General features: G+C 37.6%; 3 protein-coding genes across 6 annotated transcripts in view; 2 read left to right on the top strand and 1 right to left on the bottom strand.

The window, feature by feature from the left end:
• Positions 1 to 2,398: 2,398 nt before the first annotated feature.
• On the bottom strand, positions 2,399 to 19,209 carry kansl3 (KAT8 regulatory NSL complex subunit 3). 4 transcript variants are annotated; one of them, XM_044026253.1, is made up of 22 exons: positions 19,019 to 19,209; positions 17,698 to 17,972; positions 16,830 to 17,000; positions 16,638 to 16,728; positions 15,964 to 16,149; positions 15,745 to 15,873; positions 15,522 to 15,638; positions 15,320 to 15,418; positions 14,254 to 14,325; positions 14,054 to 14,128; positions 12,864 to 13,021; positions 12,717 to 12,780; positions 11,565 to 11,753; positions 11,011 to 11,167; positions 10,602 to 10,679; positions 9,611 to 9,790; positions 8,626 to 8,713; positions 8,284 to 8,411; positions 7,243 to 7,340; positions 5,761 to 5,959; positions 4,367 to 4,488; positions 2,399 to 3,687 (listed from the first exon to the last, which is right to left on the bottom strand). In XM_044026253.1, exons 2-22 carry the CDS (start codon positions 17,907 to 17,909, stop codon positions 3,682 to 3,684), a joined length of 2,619 nt encoding a protein of 872 aa, XP_043882188.1. In that variant the 5' UTR covers positions 17,910 to 17,972; positions 19,019 to 19,209; the 3' UTR covers positions 2,399 to 3,681. The 4 variants fall into 4 exon arrangements, with proteins under 4 accessions (XP_043882188.1, XP_043882189.1, XP_043882190.1 ...); XM_044026254.1 differs by having other exon boundaries at positions 19,134 to 19,205; XM_044026255.1 differs by lacking the exon at positions 10,602 to 10,679 and having other exon boundaries at positions 2,579 to 3,687.
• A 1,007-nt stretch (positions 19,210 to 20,216) lies between these two features.
• Positions 20,217 to 21,632, top strand: LOC122769599 (beta-microseminoprotein-like). The gene is made up of 4 exons (XM_044026257.1): positions 20,217 to 20,302; positions 20,480 to 20,561; positions 21,204 to 21,309; positions 21,389 to 21,632. Exons 1-4 carry the CDS (start codon positions 20,300 to 20,302, stop codon positions 21,516 to 21,518), a joined length of 321 nt encoding a protein of 106 aa, XP_043882192.1. The 5' UTR covers positions 20,217 to 20,299; the 3' UTR covers positions 21,519 to 21,632.
• A 1,343-nt stretch (positions 21,633 to 22,975) lies between these two features.
• Positions 22,976 to 26,968, top strand: part of antxr1a (ANTXR cell adhesion molecule 1a) — a 28,923-nt gene continuing 24,930 nt past the window's right edge. Inside the window, exon 1 of the mRNA XM_044025319.1 lies at positions 22,976 to 23,520. Coding sequence (XP_043881254.1) covers positions 23,336 to 23,520 — 185 coding nt within the window. The 5' untranslated portion in view covers positions 22,976 to 23,335. The remainder of the gene's footprint in view (positions 23,521 to 26,968) is intronic.

Below are 26,968 nucleotides of genomic sequence, written 5' to 3'. Positions count from 1 at the left end.
AAACTTTAGTCATTCTCTGTCTCAGCTGGAGCCACTGGAAAAATGTTGGGATAAAAAAAACACAAAAAAACATGATCACGTGTGCAAAAAAAATAGTAGTAAAAAAACTAAATTTCACACACACACACACATATGTATACGTATATATGTGAATATATTAGGATTAAAAAATAGAAAACAATAATAATATTGATTTAGTTATATTTTATAACACATTATAAAATTGTGCATTTTTCATTTACAAAAAAAGTAAAACATCTATTTATTATTTATTTATGTATTTAACAAAAAGTAAAAAAGAAAGAAATACATTTGACCAATTGGAATCAATTTAATCTTTACTTGACAAAATGTAATTTATTTAAATTTATTTAATAAAAGACAAATTGTCTATCTATTTAAACTATATTTAACCAGGAAAAGTAAATTTCTTTATATCAATTTAGCCAAAATGTTTTCAAAATTTGTTGAACTTTCAAGTAGATGTCATGATATTTATTTATCTATTTCATTTTGTGGAACTGAGTTGGAGACTGAACTTAACATTGGATAACTCATGCTTTTGAATGAATGTATGGATATTTATGTGTTCATTTGATGTCCACATGATTATGCGTTTCATGTGTGTGGATGTATATATATATATATACTTCCATATGAAGAGCATATTCTCAGAGTTTGTTTATGTTTTGCCAGTCACATTATCCACAATTAATAAAAAGGAGGGCAAATATTATAAATTAATTAAAATTTAGTTGCGAAATAAGTCTATTCATGAAAGGTTTGGAATGTAAATAATAATAATAATAAAAAAAATAATAATAATAATTTTTATTTGACAAAAAAATGTAATTAAATAAATTTAATTTAATTTAATTATTTAAATAACTAAACTAAAGTATTGGGTTTTGTTACGGGGTCAGTGCTATAGAGGCAGCCATTTTGTACCACCATGTTTTTACAGTAGCCCAGAATGGACAAACTTGTACTACAAACTGTGCCTTTAAGCTTATGGGCAACAACAGAAGAAGATGCTATTGTATCTATAGTATCATAAATGTTGCATTGTTGCCGCTTTCTTATCTTTTCTTGGGACAACAGATATTTTTTGTATCATTTAGTCTCTTTGAACTAATTTTCACATTGTCTTCCTCACATAGCCTACAGGGCTTCAGGAAGAAGTTAAAGTGACTACAGCACCACCTCTTGGCAGTGTGCCCCATACTACACGCAGAGCTTGTGTAAATCTGAAGTGAACAAACACTGAGAGGAAATGTGGTGACAGTCTCAGTTATGTAATGAATAATACATTAATTATATATACTGCATTAGAAACAAATTTATTCTCCATCTTGCCTGAAGTCATGTTTTTCATCTTTGTTTTTAGATCATTATGTGTGGCTACACAGAGATACACTGAATTTATTTATTATTTTTAATTATTAATTGTATCACAACATGCAGAGAAATTATGTCTGAGGAGAGGAAGGGATAGCAAAATGATTAACCAAGCTACCTAAAAGTTAGTAAAATAACTAGCTAAGCCACCCTAAAAGTTAGCAAAATAACTAGCTAAGCCACCCTAAAATTGAGCAAAATAACTAGCTATGCTGCTTAAAAGCTAAGAAAAATAATTAGCTAAGGTATCTAAAGTTAGCAAAACTAAGAAGATAGTAAGATAAGATAGATAAGAAAGCTACCTAAACATTAGCAAAAAGTTAGCTAGCAAGGTAAGATAGATAATAAAGCTACCTAAAAGTAAGCCAAATAATTATCTAAGCTACATAAAAGTTAGCAAACCTTAGCTAGCAAGAAAGATAGATAAGAAAGCTACCTAAAAGTTAGCAAAAAAATAATTAGCTAAGTTATCAAGAAGTTGGCAAAGAGAATTAGCTAAGCTACCTAAAAGTTAAAACAATTAGTGAGCAAGAAAGATAGATAAGAAAGCTGCCTAAAATTGAGCAAAATAACTAGTTAAGCTACCTAACAGTTAAGAAAATAAATAGCCAAGCTATCTAAAATAAATCTATCTACAAGTTAGCAAAATAATTAGCTAGCAAGATAAAATGATCAAAAGAAAAACTGTCTATCTGTATAAGATATGGCTAGTAATTTTAATGTTCATGTGCAGCACCTGGAATCTGCCATTGTGTATGAAAATTGCTTCATAAATAAAACTGCCTTGACTAATTTCTTAAAAGCCTTTCTAGGAACAAAGACTACAAATTAGCTTTGGCTGGGCACCAGTTTTTACACATTATTCAACAATGCTTATATGTCATTATTTAACAGGGACAATACATAAAATTAAAGTGAAAACAATTATTTCTTGAAAGCGATATGCTCCCCTCTTTCGTATCTAAATTCTGCTTGTGTGTGGAATTTAAGACAGGATGTCTGCTGAGATGAGTGGGCTGTATTTATGCTGCTGCTGTAAACAAGCTGCAGTACAACTACCACGATGAACAAGACTAATCTCCGTCATTATATTTAGAATAAAGAGTTTCACAAGCTTGCTTAGTGGCTTGAGCACAGAACCAAATATTAACAGAGGCAACATGAATCACAGCTGACTGTCTGCTGGCCCCAAAAAAAGTGTTTTCTTTAATGAAGGACTTTCAAACACAAGAGTCCATATACAGCCAGCTGATGATGCGGCACAAATGGGAAATATTGTCTCATACAGTAGTTTCAACCAGTCATTCCCAAAGTGTGGTTCAGGGCAAATGAGTCACGGGAGATTTATAAAACATTTTCAAAGTCCTTCTTTTGAAACTGTTTAACATCATCACAAATATTGTTATTGCATATCATGATGTATCATTCACCCACCCCTACTGAAGTTGGAATTTTCACTTGTGCAGCCACCTCCTGACCATACTAAATGCTCAGTGGCCCCCCCAGATTAATTTGAGTTTGAGAGACTGGTGATTGACAGTTTGGTATCATCCAATAGAAGCCCGGTTGCAGATGATGTGAACTTCCATTTACAAAATGTCAACATGGCACCAGCCAAATCACGATTCAGGAGGCTTCAAATGGAAGTTCAGTTGCCACTTGCTCACACCCTTGTCACTACATTATTCTCTCTTTATAGCATTTTGGCTACATTTAGTGGAGCCAAAACTAAAAACGTTTTCTTCATATTTATGATTTTTTTTTCCTTCTCCAACATCCGATCCAGAGTTTTTGGCCAGTATTGGACTGATATTGAGTTTTGTTTTGGACCAATGATTCCACATCTGTCTTTTAACAGTGTTACTCTCACAGTCCAGGGAGGTTGCCGTCAATCCTCACAAGATCCTTTCTTTTCACAAGCGACATGTCCTCAAAATGTATATATAGCTATATATAGATTCTTGATTAAAATCTAAAAAGGTAAAAGAAGAGAGAACAGAGAGTTTCTTCAACCATAGTACGTGTTATCTGTCTGTGCGGCAGCAGCAGCAGCAGCTTATTTTTAACCAACTGTGACCATCTGGCCTTTGCCGACCATCTCGTCAGGGGAGCTCTCCCTCTCGAGGATGTGAGGATGCAGGTGTGCTCTGTTTCACATTGTGGGGGTAGTTGTTGTTTACATCATTACAGCGAGGGTGTGAGCTCATCAGCAGGCTGTGGCTCCCAGACGCTTCTGGCACAGCACCGGGCTACATCAGGTGTGTCATCCAGCGGCTGAGATTCTCACTGCTGTAAACAGGCACAGTGGAATTAATTAACAGTACAGAAAATGTAAGAATTCTTTATATACAAAAAAACTTTGATTATTGAATCGATATAAACAGACATAAGAGTATCTCCTAGAAAATAAGCAGTTAAATCAAAGGTTGTTTTTTTTTACCAGTTATCAAACCCATTATTAAAGAATAATGTGGGAATTTTTAATATATACACACATACATAAGAATATATTCATACCGACCATATATTAAGATACATATTCAAGGTGGGCATGAATATTTGATTATCAAATGTCCATCAATAAACGTGACCATTCGTAACATTGAAAAAATTTAAATAATTACAAATAATTAAAAAAATATTAAAATACACTGAAGAAAATGTATCAATTTTGGCATGAATAAAAATACATATAGAATACAATAAATAAATAAATCACAAGGTGTAGCAGCAGGGTTCATTTATAATTATAAGCTTATAATTATAAGATAATTTTTTTTTTCTTTTCTTCTTTTAAAATGGCAAATATCGAGCTAATAGTGCATGTATGAATTATCTCAATTGCTTAGTGGGAATAAAAGAATTGTGTGTAATATAGATTAATTACAGACAACACCGTAGCTAAAGTAATCAATTATGAGAGAGAAAGAATGAATAGGCGTCAGTTAGATGGTTTAATGAGACACACCTTGGGCTCGTAGGTAGGAGGAGGCGGTGTCACAGACTCACCACCGTGGCAGAGAGATCCCGCTCTACCTGTCTGTGCTCCTCGTAGTGTCACCGTTATAGATGTGGGGGCTTTCTGCCCGACTAACAACACACAAACAAACAAACAAACAAACAAAAACACAACAGCTCAGCACTAACGACTACAGAGGCTAATTCCTCAAGATACACCAAGATGGACTCAGACTTCACACTTTGCCACAAAGTTGTACAGTTGTGATGGACATGACAACACAATGATGTGGTTAAATTAGCAAATTAACACAGCAGCAGCTTGTTGGAAAATGAATACAATGAGAAATAAAAGTACATTTTAAAAAGTTTTAGTTGAGAGCCAAATGCAATTGAAAAATGAAGAAAAATACCACAAAATGAAAACATGACTTGGATTTCCACTTTTTATTGTAGCAACACTGACTGAGCCCAGGTAATGACACACACCGTTATTGCTTTCTAGCTCTGTAAGTGTTCAGCTCTCGTATGTATGGATATTTATAAGCAGGTGGTTTGATGGCTACTACATGAGGAGGCAAACACAAACATGAAATGACAAACAAATCTGATATACAAAAGCAGTTTGGTCAAACTTGCCTACATTAGTTTTACATTATTTACAAGACTTTGGAACCAAAAAAGGTCCACACATTAATATTATACATTTGCATCTTTTTCTACATGAATATTGTGTCAAACTTAGACTGGAAAACACAAATGTCTGACCTTACATTGGACCATAGACTGTATATAAAAGTGGATATAGCTTTCCAGTTTCAAAACAAATTCAAGATTTAGATGGCTGCAACGGTCAATTTTTAATCACTTAAATCAATAGTCAATTACTTTGATAATTGGTTAGATCAGTTCCACACAAATATCATCCATTTTCCTCTAAATCGAAATACAAAATTCACTTTATATTCTCTTGAAAAGCTGAAAATACCTCAGGGAAATGCTTAAATGTAGCTATAAATCAAGTGGAAAAGTAAGCTTATTTTGCAATAGACTTTCATTCAAACTGATTTCAAACTTTTTGCAACCCTGGTGGTTATTCTATATATTTTAACTTCCAGATTGGCCTCATCCAGCAAACCAGAAGACTACATCCACTATTTTATATACAGTCTATGGATTTAACTTAATGTTCTTTCTACATGTGAACTGCTGATCTGCTCTCACTGTTCACTGCAGTCAGGACAACTATCTACACACTTGTCCACACATACGTCCTTCATGTTCCTTCACTGTGTCAGTCCTCTCTGGCCTACAGACGCTCTCATCTACCGCCTCCAGTGCAAAAGCATGAATGAACTCTGGGTGTTCAACGTGGCCGTCGTGTTTTGGCAGTTCGAGACATACCAGCGGTCTGGTTGGTGATGTGAGCCAGGCCAGGCAAGCTGCTGGCAAGTTTGGCCAGTCCGCCGTTGGTGAGCAGCTGGTGGATGGCAGTGGTTTTAGCCACTCCTCCTGTGGTGACTACAGGCACCGCCCGTAACAGAGCACTGCCGCTGTTACCGACAGAGCTCAGGACCTGAGCCTGGGGCTTCCCACAAGTTGCCTGAAGACAAACAGAAAGTTCATTGGTGTGTTTTTTTAAACTCGGGTCACCACATTTCCCTCTCGGATATACACAATTTGAGATTCAGTTGCCATTTTATTATGAACACTAAAGCCATGTTCACACTAAAATTAGCAAGTATACCCAAGGTTTGTGAAGCTGCTAAAAAAAGGCGACTGAAAGCATTCCCACTACCAGAGGTTTGGTCTGTCATGTGGTGTCTTTTTTTTTTTTTAAGATGAGGGTGGAATGAAAAACCAGAGGAAATAACACTGTGAGGCTCAGTGACAATGTTATGGTAGTTCCTATTTTCTATCTTTTACTTTGGGCCCGTCATAAAAATGATTAAGCGTTGTAAAAGCTGTAAAATAAAAAAATCCAGAAACTGAAGAAGACCTGGAAGAAATTTGCATGATCAATCTGGTACTGCGTTCAACCCATTTTAAAGATTTGGACAAAAATACAGAAATGACTTTTCGGGCATGTGTCGGGTTCAGTCACCTTCAACTGCCATGGTCATTTCAAGTTCTTTTAGTGACACATTGAGTAAAATAAGTTATTTTGCAGGATTTTTACCGTAATTTAACAGCTTCGGTTTAGATCATGGCTGCTGGGAGGTTTCGTAAAGTATCTTCAAGTCTTAGGTCTTGTGAGAAACAAAGATTGCTTCACGGCGCAACACATACCAGCGATAAGCTCAAGACAGCAATAGCGTTATTTTAGACATTCATTGTGGCAGAGCCGGCAAGTCATGTGGATCGAACAATTTTCCTTAGTGAAAAAGGAAAATTGTTTTTTCCTTTTTCAACTCAAAATAAACCACAATGGTAGAATTATGAAAGTAGTCATCAGTGGTTGTTAATAGTGTTGTTAATAGTGAACCTGAAATTTTATTACTGGTGGTAAGGGTGTTTGTTTTGAAACTTGCGTGCGTGTGTGTTCATGGGGCTTTTGACATTTACCGTAAGCATAAATAAAGGCAAAAGTTGGCTTCAGCTTACTCTATCTGTGTCAGGTATTTGTCACAGTCAGGTTCGGACAGAAAAATGTGTGCCGAGCTGCACTCTAGTTCAAACAAACCTGTGAACATATTTTCACACGTGATGTCAGTTCAGACAAAGTCACAATTTACAGGCTCAGACCAGTGTTTCGTATGGTTTGGCCAACTTAATACGAATATTAGTAAACATAGATGTCATTCAAAGTGAGTGGCACTTAAAATAAGCAAGACTTGAAATAATGACCCTTCTTTTATGTAATGAAAGCATGTAATTATGGCATACCTGTGTGCTGCCTGCTGTGGAAGGCAAACTAGTAGCTTTGGTGATAATCTCCTGAAGACTGAAACTTAGGCCTTGGAGCAGACTGCTGGCGGAAGGCCCTGCAAACAAACAGAGACAATCAATCAATGAATGAATGAAGTTTAACTTTGGGCAATATCAGTCAAACTTGAGGAATTACCCACACAACAAATCCTATTTTCACAAGCTTTCCACCCATATCCCTACACAGGTCTAGAATGGATGGACAAATGCACGCAAGCGCACACACATACACACACCATATGGTCATGTCCAAAGGGCAAGGGTTGGGACAGCAACAGACAGCAATGGTGCAAGAGGTGATCAATGATGTTTGCTTTCTAATGTTTTCCTCACACAGATATTTAAAACTTTAATCTCAGTTTATAAAGCGGCTTAAGCTGCACTGTGTGTTGAGGAAACGACTGCACAGCTGAGAGTGCAAACGATAGACTGTGTACAAAAATGGACGTAGTCTTCCATTTGCAAAACAAACTTGAAACCACTTTGAAACATCAAGACTTGCGGTGTCATTACAGTTTTTTTCCAACTGGAAACTCTGACACCAGGCACCTACCGCCACTCATATATGCCCTTTTCATACATTTCCCTCTATATGAGGATATCCTTTACAAAACTGACATCATGTTCTTTTGAAGAAGAGCTGAAACTAGTGATTGAGACCATTAACACCTCAAAATGTTTTTATCGACTTTAAAAATGGAGTGAGAAAGAGGCTCAGTCTCACAGGGTGAAAAAACATCACATTGAATTAAAATGTTCTCAACTTACATTTTATGAGGGAATGGAGTATGTGTGCAAGCTCTACATCCTCTTGGACTAAGTAGGCTAATTTTATCAAAGACTTCGATTGACACTACGTTCAATTAAGCAGGCAGAAGATGCCCCCTGGTGGCCAACTGCTACTTTCGTGGTTTTCACTTTTCAAACTGGAAGACTACATCCATTTTTACACAGTCTAAAGTGCAAACAGGCGTGCAGAGCAGGACAGGACAGAGGTACCTTGGGCATTAGCCGGAGCTTGTGCCTGGACTGGTGTGGAGGAACCTGACACCATGCAAGGCTGCACGCTGCAGAATGAGCTGGAGCCTGGGGACAGGGCACCAGACACCTCTGAGAGACTACCAGACCTGCAGTGACACACATAACCACCAGTCTACTCAGGAGCTACGCCAGCAAGTGCTGTACGGCCATCACTCAGCTCCCAACCTCTGAGTACACGACTCATCAATCCCTCTGCACCAGACACACTTTTTCTAATAGGATGGGAGTTGTAGGCTTGGGTACAGCTTTAAATGCTCTACAGTGAATGTGCCCGAGTGGGGGCAAGGCTGGCTTTCTTACCGCTGGCCTGTTAGAAGTCCAGAGAGCTCCTTGGCTCCAGCTACAGTCTGTCCCATTGTTACCGTCAAGGGCTTCCCAGAGACACCCGCTGCATACAAAGAGGAGAAGATGTGAAGAGTCAATTATTTCTTAGGAGAGAGAAGATACTTCAAGAATTACTGGAGTGGAAAATGGCCATTAGACTTTTTCACAACAGCCATTTTTACAAGTCATAGATAACTTCAAGGAAAAACAAAGTATCGAGTTGAGAGCTCCAAAATGTCAACTCCTTCCGCCTCCATACCATCATAACACAACTGACTGACAACTCACACCAACACAGATGGAGAGGGGTCATTTCAATGCCACAGAATCCCATCATGCAACACTACAGTATACCAGGCAATGTGTCAGGCAACTCATCTCTTTGCCGGCTGTTTTCATGGAAAGTTAAGATAGTAGAAAGTTGTTGTGTCCAGAGAGGACAAAGCAAAGAACATTTTACCAGATCAATAAAGATCCTGAGAGACAGTAGAGTTTGATCGTGGTCATAGGGCTATCACGATAATCATAAAAACAAAATACCGCAAGACTATCACAGAGGAAGACAAGATACCACAATATCGCACATGATCAAGACTGGTTCAGACAGTAATAATAACCACTGCACTGATGGCTAAACAGTTGCCGTTGCGTTGCATCTGCTAGTGCTGCTCGACTGATTTTTCTTTTCACTACGGTGAGGGAACACCTGGAGTCTTGTTGCTGAATCACGTTGAAAGGTGTGAAGTGAAAAAGGACCATGGCAGCATCTTTTTATACATGTATGGAGGTCAGCAACTTGAAAATGTCTGCTGTCTACAAACTACTGATAATATCAGTCAAAAAGATCATAAAAGTACTATCAGTTTACACAACCCTACATGTTTTCTCATTGTCAAATCAAAACAGATTTGATTCTCATGTGTAGGTCACTCATGTCTGTAAAGATTGTCTGTATTTGTACCTTCCTGTGCAGCAGGGCTGATGGCGCCCCCTGCTGACTCGCTTTGGGAAACAATGGTCACCTTGATCTTGGCTCTCTTGGAGGCTTTGCTTGGTGTGGGACTGGGCGTCTGCCGCCTCTTGCCATGGGGCCGTAGTTCATCTCTGTCAAGACCGTCCATCTGATCACTGGTCACTGGCACTGTACCACACAAACACACAAAAACACCAGTTATCAACAGACTGCTGAGGTAACATCGACATGGGGAGCTCTATCGTTATGTAAGCTCAACAACTTTCTTTACCTATAATGTAAACCTGCAGTAATGTATTACTTTTACTACTTATTAATCGTTTAACAAATGAATTGCCAACTTATTTTATAATCAACTAATCAGTAGAAATGCTTATGTTATATAATTACAAGTTTTCAGATTTTTCAGCTTCTTAAATGGGTATGTTTTCCGGTTTCTGTTCCCCATAAAACAGAGAAATCATTAAAACTGAATAATTTTGATTTGTGGACAAATCAAGACATCAATGTCAATCGAGAACATCGATTGACATTTTTCAACGTTTTATGGACCAAATGATTACTCAATTCATCAAGAAAATAACCGTTAGTTATGATACAGAGTATCGGTCCACTACTGGTCATAAATCATTGGATCGATATCAGAAAAATATTAAATATGATACAATCCAAAACCGTAAATACAGTATATTGCAAGGTTTCCTATGAGCCGACTGTAAAAGGGAAATGGGCTATTCATGTTTCCTTTATAGAAGGCGCAGAATATGTTTTACACAGATGGAGAATTTTGTCTTGAAATATCTTGAAATGAACATCACAAATGTTTTGACACTTTCACAATTTAAAATGTCGTGTGGTGGGCACGAAAATTTATATGGTGCCATCCCAAGTAGCAATTATGAAAAACAGACAGGAATGGAAACAAGGAAAGGTGTGAAGAGACAAAGGAAAGGGAAAGGAAAGAGGGATAGACACTTACCAAAGATACAAGGAGGAGTGCCAGGAGGAAGATTTTTCCTCCCAGACATGTTTTGTTTCATAAAAGCAGCAAACTGAGCTGGAATTAATTGGAAAAAAGTCAGAAAGGAAAGTTGTAGGAAGAGAAAAGACAAGAAGACGAGGAGAGTGTATTTCAGTCACGTTCCATCTTGCTGCCATCAGATGCCGTGACGTGATAACCTCTCAAGAGAATATATTTACAAACATGTCCAGATCAAATACTGCTCCTGGGTGCTTTCACTAAAATTCAGCAGAATATTAAATGAATGATTGATTCAGCAGGTTTACATAATCAAGTGGGGCAAACGTAGGCACCGAGTGCACGTGTATTTCAACGTGAAAAGCTCAGCTTGTTTGAAGTTCTCACATGGTGGCGGTGGTGAACTAACCTTGAGCCTGCTTGTGGGTGAGGACTGTGCCAGAGCGCTGCATGTGTGTCTTCAGGAGCTGAGTTGCTGTGATCAGACTGGACTTCTGTGCCGGAGACAGACCAGATGTCTTGGGTTTGGGACTTGAAGTGGGACTGCTACAGACACTAGACAGATCCTGAGGACACGTTTGAATAATGTTTTATTAGTCAATCATGAAAAATAAGGACAGTGGCTGTCAATATTCATCAGAAGATATAGTACATTTGTACATTATTACTGTTTTTTTACTATCATTTCTCTATTTTTCATATTTGCTGATGGTTCAGGTTCAGGTGGTGGGTCTTGTCTTTGTAATGTTTCTAATATAAAACTAAAACAATACATTTATATGTATATGTAGTATATAAATCTTAATCTTTAATAAAATATAAATACAAACAAATTCACTGCAGGACCTTGTAGCAGGCGTATAAGGTATTGCATTTGTACAAGCCCAAGGAATTGGTGAAGGTTTATTTAATGGCTAAAAAAAGTAAATAAAATATTGGCAAATGCAGCTGCACTGAACTGACCTCTGAACCTGATGGTGAGATGGGAACTCTCAGTGCAGGTGATGAAGGTCGTCCTCTCTCCATGTCAAAGGGAAGCTCCCGTCGAGGCCTTTTCTTCTTCTCCGTGTCCAGGTCCCTCATCTCCCCCGGACTGTGACTGTGGCCCTCTGCCCTTGTGAGAACACCTGACAGGAAGTCAGAGATCTCATCCTGCGTGAGAAGAAAACTTATTAAAAAAATATATAAATTACTGCAGATGGTAAAAAAGATCTGGCCTGTTTCGTGCATTGTGAGATAATCTGTATTGACTAATGCCCAACTTAAAACAAACAAACATATTTGCAGACACATCTGCAGGCTGTTCTGTGAGTATTTCTTCAGTAGAATGATGTTAAGCCTTTTCTCTTTTGTCAATTTCTGTGTTGGAGAATGCAGAATTGTCAGTAGGTGCTGTGGGGCAGTAGTTGGATGGAGCATTACCTGAAAAACTACACACACTTACTGTGTTTATTGGCCACTCTTTTCCTTTTATCAGTATAAATATGGGTACGGTTGGTTGGGAACTGTAACAGCAGCAAGCCTTCATTTAGCTTAACTAGTTTACACAATGTATGGCTTCCCCACCAGGCCTCACCCCAAAACATCATAAAACATTGATCAGATTTGACATGAGGGATCGTTGGTGGAGATCTATCTTCAACAAACTGAGCCATATGGTGTTAATATTAATCTGTGTCTATTTCACCTCAGCAATTTCGTGTTGACATATTATTGAAGTGACTTGTTTTAACCTGACACCTGCAAAACTGGAGCCAGAACCTATAGACTTTAAAAGGAAATATGTCAGTTTCACTGATTTGTTTTGTAATCCAGGTTTTATTTCAGCCAGTCAATCACCCCAAGAGCTCATGAAATCTCCTCACATTAAACTGCAGCAGTTTCTGCATTTTTCTTTCACTGGTTATTAGATCTTGTCTCTTTACAGCAGCACAATGTGAATCTCCTTCATGTTTACTGTTTTTGTCGTGAGTTGTGATAAACAGTCTTTCCTGTTATGGTCATTATTGCTGCCCTGCTCTCTAAACACTGGTAACTGCCATGTGAATGTGATTCGTGTAAGCAACTGATGACACAAAACTATGTCATACATTATTCCTCATCACAGTGTCTGACCTGAATGCAGCGGTCCACCATGGTCTGTGTCAGCCCTTCTGTTTTCATCTTAGCTGAATTTATTCTGTGAAAGGACCAAATATTTGTGTCATGGTTCAGTGCCAAAAAAAAACAACTCACACTCAGAAACAACATGAGTTTACTGACCTGAGGTTGTCGTCTGCTGCTCCCACTACCACCATGCTGTTGTCAGCCCTCAGCTTCTCCCTGAACTCCTCCATACCTTCTATACTACACTGTAAACCATTCTGGCCAACAACAAACAACACTGGGGTCTTCATGTCCAGCAGGGGGTCATCCACATCCTGCAAAGAACAACAATATATTAAATAAACCTATTAAACAACACCCGCTTTTACTCATGGATGTCTGTATGGCTGCAACGATTATTCTATTAATTGGTTTTAGAGTTTTTAATAATATAATAATTATTACAACACGCTTCTTCATTTTTCAGCTTCTTATACATGTCTATTTTCTGGTTTCATTAAAGAAGTCGTTAAAGTGAAACATTTTAAAGTCTGTGGACAAAACAAAACATCTGAAAACACCTATTTTTTTGGACCAAACAAATACTTGATTAACTAAGAAAATAATCGACACTCATTGATTATGAAAATAATCGTTAGTTGCAGCTTTAGTTGTCTGTACAGACTTGTAATACACGTAGACCTTTGCACATAAACAGCGATGTGAACAAACTGCAAAGAAACTGTAAATAATTTGAAGGTTAATTTCGACAAAACATCTTCTTTATTAGCTCAATGAAATTCACCTGCTCACACTGACTGGATACAGGCTCAGAAAATAATATTTAACATGCTAGAGAAAAACATTATCTAGTGTGCAAAGGCTGTCATATTTCATAAAACAGGAATTAAGTTAATTTAATGAATCAATCAATGTATTTACAAAATTGAGGGCTGAAACAATTACTCCATTAATCAATTACTAAATTTTTTGATAATGGATTAATTTGTTTTAAAGAATTAAGTTTTTTGATTTTTCAACTTCCTAAATGTAATATTTTCTGGTTTCTTTGCTCCATATAACAAATAAACCATTAAAACATTTCCTGGTTTGGAAAACACTGATAAATATTTTCTCACATTTCATGGACCAAAGAAACTAATCAATTAATCCAAGAAATATTCAACATTACATGGTTATGAAAATAATTAGTTGTTGCAGCCCTATATTGTTATTATTATTTTTGTTTATTAAAATGTAACCACTTCATCGAAAAATACATGAATGTGCCAAAATTAGACATTTTTGAGCTATCACATTCAAATGAATGGGCAGATAGACAGTGGGACAACAACCTGAAAACTTACCCCTCTTGGCCCATTGACTGTGAGTAGAGGGAAGCCAAGACATACCACAGCAGTCAGATACTCCATCAAGGATACCTGTAATTCAAATGTATTAAAGATATGAAACTTGCCAATTATAAGCTGAAGACTTTTCAAAAACATCCAAGAACTAATTTGTATTTTTTTGTTGTTTTAGATTACAGAGTGTTATGAGGTCTTACGTGACAGGCGATGAGAGCACCGGCGCTCCAGCCAACCAGGATGATGGGTTTGTGGGGGAAGTGACTGTGAACCTGGTGGTTACATTTATAACAAACACATAATCTTTTAAGCTGCACAAACACTGTACATGCACACAAAAAAATGCTCAAGATAAGTGTGTGTAATTTATTTCATCAGTGTTTCCTAAACATTCTACCCAATATTTAAAGACCACAAGCTAACGCGACCCAGATCACAACATCACTGGTGAGAAGGGCTCATTCGTATCACGCAATGACCAATTTACAACCATATCTTTACTCACTTTGCATTGTTAACCAAAGCTATTTCAATTTAACTTCCTTTTGTGCCTGTTTTTAAAAACCCATACACATAAATATCTGAATTAAAAGGTTGGTAAAATTCAGCAAATTTGTGCGGGGACCCATAAATATCTCCAGTGACCCCACTGTGTGTCCCAACCCAGTGTTTGGGAGCCCCTCATTTATATAATGGATATTATGAAACAAACGCTAGTAGACTAGTGTTTTAAGAGGTGCAATATGAGAACTAAGAATAAATGAAAAGGCTGGGATATTAATCAAATTGATATTTAAAGGCCCAGTGTGTAAAATTTAGGTGAAATGATTTTCATTTGTCAGAAATTGAAGATAACTAAACATGTTTTGAGTTTTGATGCTAAATGAAGGCTGAATTGTACACACTGTGCCTATAACATCAGTACTAACGCTACCATTTTATAAAGGCCACAGTGCTGAATCATCAATAGGTTGCAATGAGTAATCAATATGTCGATTATTAATCTATTACTAAATTAATCGTCAACTATTTTGATAATTATATTGATAATCATAATTGTTTTTTTTATAAAGATAGCATGTTCACTGGTTCTGAAACTGAATCATTTTGATTTGTGGACAAAACAAGATTTGAGAACATCACAAATTTGAGGTCTGGGAAACATTTTATGAACCACACAACTAATCAGTGAATCAAGAAAACAATTATTAGACCAGTATTTCAGTTCAAGGACATACAATTACAAATAAACCCAGAACACCCTACCTCCATGACCTTGGCTCTGACTGTACCCAACATGTGTTCCAGACACTGGGTGATACCAATATTGGCGCTGCTGTTGACATGTGTGTGCACGGGTATGACCTGAAATAGAAACGGCTGTTACAGGGCACTTTTCTGACAGAAATGAAATAAAATAATATATTCTTAGTAGCACATTCAAATGAACATGACTGATAATTCACACCTTTCCTAGACAGGAGAGCTGCGATTGCCAGAATCTCATTCGCCGCGAGGTGGAGAGGGTGGGATAGTTTGGACTAGATGGTGCAATGAGGATGAGAGGGGATCCAGGAAGCTTGCTCTGAAACATGAGGCAGTTCTGGTCATTGACTTTATTCGATTCAATTAGTGGACTTGATTAAATAACAAAGTTAAGTAAAAATGTTGTATGAACAGGGTTTTTTTACCGGTTTGTTTTGCGATAGAACTCCAACAGCCGGGTCCCATGGCCGTTTCAGCAGCAGTGACAGGGCCTCAGCACTCGGAGTGCCAGTCTTTGACGTAGGCATCAACATTCTGTCAATCAGCGAGGGCAACTGATCCAACACAGGAAGACGTTAGAATAAATCAAAGAGTCTTAAATGTTTAAGAGATACTGAGGCACATGTTTGACTGTGGTGTGATACCTTGCTTTTGAGAGTCTGCAGTACGTCCAGATAGGCAGCAAGCATGGCCAGACTTAAGGACTCGATCATTGTGGTGTGCAACCACTGGGTCAGTTTGGTGTCCCAGTTCACACTGGCTAACGCATGACGCACCTTCCTGGCGCACTTGTCAACGGCCACCCGCCGCAAAATCGGCTCATTGGAAGCCTGAGGAAATCACACAAAAAAAACCCAGTGATATTTCAACGATTTTGAACAGGATCATTTGAAAGATTATACATTTTATTATCTGTAATTTCTAAAATAAGCTCAATTACAGATGGCTATGAGGACGAACTACTGTTAAAGAACCCAAGACAATTTAATGCTGTTGTATAAAATTTACCGAATTATTTCTATATAAAAAATTGAATTCAGCTCAAATTGACTTTTTTATCCTCTGAATTATAGTTTTAACCTATAGCTACGTTTTGGATTTGTCCAGCTATCTGATTTTTTACATACTCATGAACTAATTAGTAATTAAATTAAAATGACTTTGAGCCAGCATTCACGCATGGAAAATTCAGGTTAACCACCGATAAACTTATGTCAGAGAGCAAAGAATGTTTCAATCGAGCTTCAGCAAATGGACCATCCCTTATATTTGAGCTCTTCATAAAATACTTAAAATGAATAAAATGAAGACCCCTTACATTTTCATTTGCCAGGCGAGCAAGTCGTTCAGCTTGAAGAGCTTTAACAACTTTATTGAACAGTTTGTTTTGGGCCACTGTCCATCCAGTCCTGAAACAGAGTAACCATTTGTTAAAACAAAAGTATAAGAACAGTGATACTTTCACTCATGACGTCTTTACACAAGCAGAATGTTTCAAATATTGTATTACTTGTTTAAATGTTCTTCCCAATCATCGGGCGGTGGAGGGCTCTCTGCGACAGTGCGAGCAAACAGAACGTGTCGCTCGCACTCCTTCATCACACTGAGCGCTTTATGGTTGTCATACAGAGGCACAGGTGTTGGTGTGACAGTTTCCACATCAATTAAAGAATCAGAGTCTCTGTAAAAAATGTACAATTAGTCCAAGGCAACACTTGACATCTGGCAGCACAGTGAACGCAACACAAAGGCCATCCTTAGAGGATGTTGCTCTTTTCCTCCACAACAACTCAAAATAAACCACAAAATTGCTGGTATAACACAAATAATTGGGCCTAAAATGTAAGTATTATTGGGTGACCTTTAAAAATACGATTGTGTGGATTCATTTTTTTATAATCAATATCTAATATTAAGGAAGTCATCGCAGATACCTTATCACACCATCCCAAACCTCTTGTTTCATGTCACAAACTGATATAGATATCGATCGATACAGCCCTACATGGCATAATACTGTATCAATTCTATGACCAATCGATATTTAAATAATCTTCACTGGTTCTGTGTTGAATTTAAGCTTTCAACCACTACCTCAAAGCAGGCTTTCATTCATTTGATTCACTCACCCTCCTTTCACTCTTCTCATTAGACAAAGATATTAACTGTATATTTATGCATATAACACTAGTTTAATATGTGTATAAAATACATAATTTTTTTCTTTAAAAAGACTATTCCAGGGGGAAAAAATTATTTTGATACTTAGTATAGTATCCTAACAAACTGTTTTGTCACCCCCTTTACTGAGATATATTCAGCTCTAGAAGTAATATCTGGTTCAGTTACAGATTATGATGAGGAGCCTTTTGACTCACTTCAAGGCTTCAGGCTGACGACGAGGGGTAACAAACAGTGTCCTCGTGGGGCGGGCGCTGCTGGCATCTGGATGGGCATTCCATGGCTTGGCATAGCTGTGGTCCAGAAACACTAAATCCAACTCTCTTTCATGAGCAGACAGCTGGAAAAGCAAAGATGTGCCCATCTTTCGAGCCGATGACTGAAAATCTTTATCCCCGCCACGATGCATCCTCTTCCTGGGCCCAAAAGGGCCATGAGAAGACCTCGACAACTTGTATGGAATCAGACTCAACTGAAGAGGAAGAGGGAATACAGTTTAAAACATATTTGAGAAGGACTGAGGAAACAGTGTGTTCTTTTTTCCATTTTCCACTAAGGAACAAAAAGATTGGTTTATTATTGACATTTTCCACACAGACAGTAAAGACATATTTAGTTAAAACTGGTGAATATTTCCCTTAATTATCTGATCTGATGATGACTTTCTCAATTATGTGGTTATAAACATAACATTAATGGTTCAAGCTAAAATTCAGTTAAACTACCTGCAGCAGTATTTGAAAGTAGTCATTGGCCTGTCTAGAATCAAATATTTTGAAAACATTCTGTATTTTGATACACTGTTAAACTGCAAAAAATGGTGGTGGTGTTGCTTAATGCCTGGCTAAATTTGTTAATACAAGAAAGTTGTTTTTTTTTACCAGAATCATAGTTGCTCATCCCTACCAAGAACATACTGTACCATAATCTCCTATAATATGACATCTATAATAGGTTAGACAATTACAAATGTAACTCGTGTATTACAAATTATGTATTGTACAACCCCGGTCGTTGAAATTGGTTTTAAAAGGAATACAATTAGTGGTTTATTTATTTTTTAATATTATTATTTTGCAGTAAAACCACGTAACTGGAATGCGAATACTGTATTTCAGTGCATTTACAGTATGCACAGGTCACTCACTGTCTGGGCTTTAACAGCAAACCCAAAGCAGAGACATTAAAAACATTTTATTCACCGTTATCCCTGTAAAATATGTGTTAGACAACTGGACTTTACAGGTGCTTTATCCAGAGGACCACCCACTACTACAATGTACGTACTGGACATTGTTAGCGCATGCGATACAATCATAATGTGTTTTTTAGTTGCATATAACTCTACCCCATTATTAAGTTAAATTACGCGACATTTAAGATCAATGCAACGCTGTCTTTGTTTACGCTGTGTCGTGGAAAGTGACTAATCGCCTGTGGGCTGGCCTACCACGCTAACGTTAGCATAGCACGCCATAGGCTAACTAAAAGACGCTATTTCCGTGTTCGTTTGCTCACCTTCGTGCTCTATCAATCCATCTTCGCTGTGGGCGCTAAAAAATATTATTTGGAGGAAACGGAGAAAAACTGAGGCGTAATTCTCAGTAAATTAGTGAATTATAACAGCGGATACCTCTGCTGTGCGTCAGCCTGGTTTCCTTTTGTTACATGAGGCGTTGCCAGGTTATGCTCCGTATCCACCGTTGTCTGTTCGCTGAAAACAAATTTGACTGTGAGGAGCCTAACTGGCAACCCTGTTTGTGGCGCGTCAGTGGCTGACGCAAAACTAGGACTGGAGTTTTAGGATCGGGGTCGTTTAACAGCCACAATTCCCATGGTAATTACAAGGGCAGGGAATATCAATTTGATTATATTGATACAGGGGTTACACGATTTTATTGTCGAAAATATTATCTCAATAAATAAGATTGTTGTAAACATTTAATAATTAAATATTCAAACAAATATAATTCTGATAAAAAATAATTTTGATTACTACTTTGTCAGAATTTAGTTATAATCACAGTACAACGACTCAAAGTCATTGCATAATAAAGAACTTGATCAATATACATTGACTCAATAATGTCTGTACTGTTTTTAAAACACATCTTTGATTGTTTTTGTGTTTTTAATTTGTACTGTGTCAAGCAACTTGTGAAGAATTTTTGAAAGTTTGTATTATTAGAATACATGAGAAGTTTTATGAGTTTCTGTTTAAAGTCATTTAAAATGTTATTGTTATACTTAATAACATTATAACTTTATTGTCATAAGATTGAAAAAAATGTTTTATTGTGCAGTCTAGCAAAGCAAATATTGAACTTTAAAGGAATGTAGAAGACTGAAGACGTTGCAAAAAATAATTTAAATTGATTAAAATTTGATTATAGTCCCAGATGATGTGTAGCAGTTCCTAAACGATGTAGGCTGAAAAATATCAGCATTTTCTGGTGTATGACTGGGATCTACTGTCATATTTAATGATTAATCTAAGATTTTGTTTAACCTATGTACTTTTTGTCTCCCAATTTATTTATTTTGATTCCCAAAAAGTCAACCAGCACGATTTTTTATGGCTCACAGAAACAATTTTTTGGAATTTCTTGTGTATTTCTTTGTTGTATTTTCCTGGAACCACTGGTCATGACCTCTTTCAGTAAACTGACCACTCCTCCCTCTCTTTATTTAAATCCAAAGGTCCCTCTACTGACACAGGGTACAAAGGTCCTTCAAAAATCCATCCTTTTAAATACAATTCAAGCCTCTGTCCTGAACGTCTGAACATCAGCTGCCACAATGGTGAGTTCGAACTTTTTTGTACTTCAACAAAAATAATGAACACTGTTCAACAATCTCCACACGTGGGTTCCCTGCTTCTTTTGCTTTTTTTTTCCACACATGTGCTGTTACTAACATGGTTTTATATTCCTGGGTCAAATGTTAAATGATAATATTTGTTTCTGTTCTTTTGTACAGAACTATTTGCGTCTGGCCGTGCTGCTGTGCAGCCTCCTGCCTCTGTGTAATGCTTACTGCTATGTGATGGAAGTCAAACAAGGTAGAAGAGAAGTTCTATTGTCAGTAGAAGTTGAAGTTGTTGTTTTATTATTCAAGCAAAATCTCAGATGACAGTATCAGCTGCGATGTGTGTCAAGACGAAGTAAATACTTCATCTTTTTGTCACATTATCATGAGCATTGGGACTTTGAAAATGGCTGCGTTCTGTTGCTATTTAATAACGATGATAAAAAATCTCATAATATTACACCGTTTTTTTCATAAAATGATAACTTTATTCTCATAAAATTATGACTCTTTTGTAGTAATAGTACAACTTTTTCTCGTAATATTCTTTTTTCTCATAATAGGACTTTTCTCTCTAAATATTATATTATTATAAATTCTGACTTTTTTAATATTGTAACCTTATTCTCATAATATTAGGACTTTTAATAAATACTGAATCTCAATATTATCTTCAGTTTGGCCCACCGTCGTTTGCAGCACCAAACAGCAGCATTTACTAATTAAAAAAGTAAATATTTAGGCATATACATATATATGTATATATATACACATACATACATGTATATATGTATATATATGTGTATATGTATATATGTATACTTAGTACAGAAATAAAATAGTAAAAGTCAAATAAAAATGCTCTCTCTGTTGGGGAAAAAAAAATTCTTCATAGGTGCGACACATTGTCAGGACGTGACGGATAAGACATGGCATCCAGTGGGATCTTCATGGAGAAACAGTGACTGCATGGACTGTAGTTGTGGTGGATGTTGCACTAGGTAAGTATGACAACATACTGTGTTTAAATGGAAGCATCACTGCCTGAGTGTTAACACAGTTTATTGTGATTTTTTGCAGCTATGCCACCCCCAAGGAGTTCCCCGCCGACTGCGAGTCAGTGTTTGACCCACAGGCTTGTGTTTACAGAGTGCAAAAGATTAACAATCCAGCCATAGAATGCCCAATTTATGGTGCTGTGGGCAAGTGATGCAGTTAGTAAACTCTGAGTGAGCTCAAGGAGCAAAGTCTTTGGTTTTTTGACTGAAAGCATAGCTGCCTGACACAATAAAATTGCAATACCTAATAAAAAAGTTGCACAGCTCTTTGTAACTTTGTTTCTTATGTCTAATCTTGTTTCTAAGAGCGATAAGATCCTCTGAATCATCTGTAACAATAACACAAGAGGGATTTCATAAGATAAACATCGAAAAATCAGCTACTAATCACAAGTATGACTGCGATTATTATTAACAATGTATTTATAAGTTCACTGGGACCAGTCTTGTATAAAGTACCTAAAAGGGATATTTGAGCAAAAGCACACGTATATTAAAGTATTATGACATTTACTGTATACTAAGTATCAAAAGTCATTTTATGGTTACAGTTACAGTAAGTTTTACAAGTAAAAGTATTAAAGTCCTTCATTATTAAGTCCTAATTTATTTCAGTATTAAGTCCTTCATCCCCACTGCTGTTCGGATATTTAACTCCTCTTAAATGTCCACTCACTTTCCCTGATAATACTCTATATTAGAGTGTAATTTTATCTTTTTACCTTTTATCTTTTGGTAATCTTTGTCTTACTATTGTATTGTATTTTTATTTTATCTTATTTTTATTTTTATTCTTATTTTTACTTTTATTCGATTCTCACCTTTCTTAACTGAGCTGTTGTGAATGTGTGTTTCCCCCCTGGGGGAGGAATAAAGTCATTCAATTCAATCAATTCAATTCAAAAGAGGAGTTAGGATTGAGCCATGGTGGCTCAGTAGTAGGGCGAGTTGTCTTTCAACTGGAGGGTTGTGGTCTCAATTTCTGACTGCAAGTCTGCAGAGCAAGACACTTAACCCCATGTTGAAGCATGTGACTGGGTGAAACTATAGTGTAAAGCAGCTCATCAAGACTAGAAAAGAACTATATAAATACAGACAGTTACCAACTCTTCTTCTTCTTCTTCTGATTTTATTTGGTAGTGAGTAATTTGTTAATGAGTAGAGGTAGAGGAAATGTAGTGGAGCTAAATAAAAGTTGCTAAAAATATAGAGCATACAGTACAGATAGGAGAATTTTGTACTCAAGTACAGTAACAAAGTATTTGTACTTTGTTACAGTTCCCTGCAGCTGCAGCCACACAGGAAATCACGCTACTTGATGCTTATATAGTATCAGTGGAAAGCAACTTCCTTGGCCTGGCAGATGATTTCAAAAATGCAGGTGACAAAGTCTCAGTGGAGGTCTGTGCTCTCTTTGGACTGTAGTTGCCTTTCAACAGGCTTTGTTGAGTAAAGGCAGAGATGAGGAGAGTTTTCGCGGTCGTTGAGTTTGTTTGGGTGTTCTGTCACTAGATGGCAGCACAAACCAGTGGATTCTTGAGTTTCCACTGCCTTGTCATCATCACCTTTTCCTCACAAGCCAGATAGAGAGGGAAAAAGGAGAAAGAGAGAGAGAGAAAGAGAGAGAGAGATACTTGCAAAGACACTTCAAGACTCTTTAGAGTCAGATATCCAGACATCTGTGGGAACCTCTGCTGCATGGCTTTATCATTAACACAGAACAGCAAGAGTGGGAAGTTGTAGATCTCTGCTCGTGTGTGTGTGTGTGCTGGAGCCAGTGATGAGAACCACCACAACACTCATGCTTTCTCTCTCTCCTCCACGTCAACCTTTGAGTTGCACTCATTGCCTTCCCCTGGATTATTGCACCTTCGTCTTTTTTTTCTCCCATTGCTGAAGACGCCTGAGAGGAACTGAAGGAAGGATTTACAGCTCTTTCTAAGGTTTTAATCACAAAACTCATGAGTGCATGAAGGATTTTTCTTCAGCGGGAATAATGCCTTCGTGCCAGGCTGGAAACTCCTGGTTCCCGGTGATATTTGGTGCTGCTCTGGTTGTTCTCACAGCTGGAAGTGCTGGACCAAACCAGGACAGAAGGCAGGCTGGAGCGTCCTCGTGCTTTGGGGGCTTTGATCTGTACTTTGTTTTGGACAAGTGAGTTGGCATGACACTGGCGAGAGCGGGTTTTGATGACAAGTGACAGCCATTCATGACAAAATGAATGGTGAAGGGTTGAAGAAGAAAAAGTATTAGAGTTTAGTTTGATGTCATCTTGCATTGTTTTCATCTCCACTTCAGTTTCCACCAACTCAATCTCTGCTCTTAAAAACGTAATGGAAAGCATTTCAATGCAGTAAAAATTTATAATTTTATGTCAAAAGTCGAACTAGGGTCAATTATCATATAACAAAATCTACTGCAATGTAGTTTTCCCTCAATATCAACATTAAAAATGTTAAATATACTACATTTTGATATTTAATGCATTGTGCAAACACATTTTGAGACAAAACACATAATTAATTGGGAATGCTGAGTCAGCATTTCAAAACAATAGTGTATTTCTTTACTATCGTAATCTGCACATTTGTTTTCTACCTCCTCCTCCTACAATTTTTGCAGCCAATTCCAACAACTCACACGTTAACATGTCCGACTCATTCAGGAACTTCTCATCCCTGCATGTTTACGCTCTGTTTGTTGTTTCCTGTTCAGAAAAAAATCCCAAACTATCTGGTTTCACTCAATCTGCAGTTATGCAACATTTACCACAATTATCAATATCAAACTATTTTTTTTATTTTTATCACCCAGCCCTCGTATGAACCTCATCTGAGTGTGATGTATGTCCACAGATGGTACTGATGAGCGTTAGGTGTTCCCCATTCATCACTGACTGAAAACACTGCTGCTGCTGACTGCTGTGTTTGGCCTGCTCGGATATACCATGTGGGTGGTTTTTTAAATTCAGAGTCAGTGGCCACTAGGGGGCACACACATTTTCTGAGTCAGTTTTTCCCTTTTTTTCCTACTTTGTCAGGGCATGTTAAGTGGGACACAGGATGTTTGACCTGACTGCCAAGTTGGTCTTGATTTAGAAAGAGTTTCCATGTTTATCTAACCTGTTTTTTTTGTGTTGCCTGGCTTTTCCTGTCAGCTGTATAACATGGGCGCCAGATCAATAACACAACAGACATGACTTATCCTGGACTTTATAGCCCCTTTTCCACCTGTGGTCCCAGCTCGCCTCGCCTCGGCACGGCATGGCATGGTTTAGGTTGGTTTTCCACTGCAATGTAGTACCTACTCAACGTGGGCGGAGCCATCACTGCATGGCTGCATGAAACTAGCGTGACTTTGTTTTACATGAGAGTGACCAGTGACTAGTTGTTTTCAGTGTGATTGAATTCAGCATTTCCTCCATGACCGGAGCACAGACTCTGTCTGACACAGTCACTGGACTGAAATACAGCGGCAGGGTTTGTGATGCTGCTCGGGATCAGCAGCGCTGTCGCTAAATACACCAGACTTCTCTGTTAAATATTGAGATTTTAAACATTTCCCTGGTCATTTTTGAAGATTAATCCACATTTTTAGGATTGTTAAGTATTTTTAACTGATGTACAGTTCGGTATTGATCGGCTTGATTCTTGTGTCGAACGTCTCTTCCTGTGACGGCACTCTGACCAATCGGTGGCTACTAGTCTGGCGATGTCAAGCATAGTATCGCCTCAGCTTGCTGGGAACCTCGCCAGAGCAGGTCCTAAAAAAGTACCTGGTACTATGCTAGTGGAAACTCAACTTAACCGTGCCGTGCCGAGACACTAGAAACACAAGTTTAAGCTCTTCCCATTAGGCAGGTACTATAAATCACTTCCTTCAAAGAAAATAAAAGCCCTGCCTATGTTGCTCTTCACTGAGTTTCTGTAACAAGTGTTATGTAGTAAAGGATCTCCAATAAGAAAATAAATGATATTCCATCCATTCCAACTGTCCAAACACAGCAGCATCACAAGGATCTGAAGTTTATTCGTCACTTGACCAAGTGGGGAAATAATGGGTGAAACAGCCCTTTAATATGTGCAAAAAATATTTAGGATGAGAAGTGCTGGTTGCTCGTCCGTATGGTGGTACACATCTATGATAACTTGTGTTTCGTTCTTATTGTGCACTGTGAGTTACTAGAACTCTGCTTTTAAATTATCTCTCATCTCCTTTTGTTCTTTCGTGCCTCGAGGTTTTAAATTATGCTCTGGGATTTTAATGAATGCCATGCACCTCTGGAGCTGTTACAAAAGCAATTGTGCTGCACTGAACAATATGTAAGCAATAAAGTGCTTCTATCTTCATTCTCCAAATCTTGAATTAATAACATTGTTGATGAAACGTGGATAATATGATTTTTTTTTTTTCTCTTTCTCTCCCCAGTTATTTGTTGCACATCCATTTTGCACATGTCAGAAAAAACTTCTACTTTCCTGCTAAACAGGAAGTGGACAATCTCACAGAGTGAAAACAGTGCAGCATTTCCCAAAATGGCAAATGTTTATCTGACTTTTCCTGACTAGTATTTGTAAGAACAGCACTTTTTTTTCTCCATTGCAGGCTAATATACTCACAGCTGTTCTGTCCCTGTTGCCTTTGGATCAAAACAGAATACTTACTTTATTACATCTTCTCTCGCAAACCTGGTTTAAAACATCTTGTTTTTTTTTATCACTTTAAATTCTCTTTTACCTCAAGGTATCCAACTAGGTCAAGAGTGAATTTATCTTCCAAGTTCCAACACATAGTTTATCTTATCGAAAGGACGGAGTTGGTGCATTTCAGTTTGCCATCCTCTTTATGTGCCTGCTCTGTTTTAGAGTCTTCCTCCAATGATGGTGATGGATTTTTCCACTTCTACTAAAGCACACGTTGGTGCCAAACCCAGGCACACACTGCTGTTGTACCAAGAGGAAATAAGGCAAATTGTGTGGAACAGAGTAATTGTTAGTATAAACTATTCTTTAACGACACAGATTTATGTTGCACCGGTGACCTGACAGCCTTTAGTGTTGGGCAAAAAAATGCAAAGTATTAGCTTTTTCCTTTCCTCTCCAGGCATGGTAACACTGTCCTAACGTTGTCCTGTACCTGCCCTCACTATCTGCCTGACCTCTCCTGTCCTCTCCTCTCTTTGCCGCTCTTACTCGCTCCAGATGTTTCAGTCCGTCAGCTGGACTGTTTCTTGCTTGGACTTGAGTCATGGTAACAATGGAAAAATAAGTGTTATAAGAAATGTCTCGGGGAGGTGTGCAGTTATATAACCACAGTTTCATTGAAAAAATGCGTCGGCACAAGCTCAGGAACTCTAATCTTGGTCTTTATTAATATAGATATAGGTATATACAGTAAATAGTGTAGAAAATGTGCATCACTTGGTAGTTAGAGCCCATTACATTTGAGAAATGTCTATTCTGAAAACAGACAGCACACTTTTTTCAGAATTACACAGAAAATCTGAGTGTTTCCTTATATTGTTTTAGCAGTATATTTGGGAAGCACTGCTTCAGATGCACAGCAGTGGTTTATGGGTTGGGGTCGGGGGAAGATGAATAAA

Source organism: Solea senegalensis, linkage group LG5, assembly GCF_019176455.1.
Source record: "Solea senegalensis isolate Sse05_10M linkage group LG5, IFAPA_SoseM_1, whole genome shotgun sequence".
Taxonomy (NCBI): Eukaryota; Metazoa; Chordata; class Actinopteri; order Pleuronectiformes; family Soleidae; genus Solea; species Solea senegalensis.
This window is presented reverse-complemented; position numbering and strand designations above follow the sequence as displayed.

Excerpts from the sequence above, each read along its gene's own strand:
- kansl3 (XM_044026253.1), bottom strand. The coding sequence starts at position 17,909 with ATGCATCGTGGCGGGGATAAAGATTTTCAGTCATCGGCTCGAAAGATG. Across the intron at positions 17,001-17,697 it reads CGTCAGCCTGAAGCCTTGAA|AGACTCTGATTCTTTAATTG; the intron begins GTGAGTCAAAAG and ends CATTTTTTACAG. Across the intron at positions 13,022-14,053 it reads CAGTCAATGGGCCAAGAGGG|GATGTGGATGACCCCCTGCT; the intron begins GTAAGTTTTCAG and ends TGTTCTTTGCAG.
- LOC122769599 (XM_044026257.1), top strand. Across the intron at positions 20,562-21,203 it reads TGTGATGGAAGTCAAACAAG|GTGCGACACATTGTCAGGAC; the intron begins GTAGAAGAGAAG and ends AATTCTTCATAG. Across the intron at positions 21,310-21,388 it reads TGTGGTGGATGTTGCACTAG|CTATGCCACCCCCAAGGAGT; the intron begins GTAAGTATGACA and ends GATTTTTTGCAG.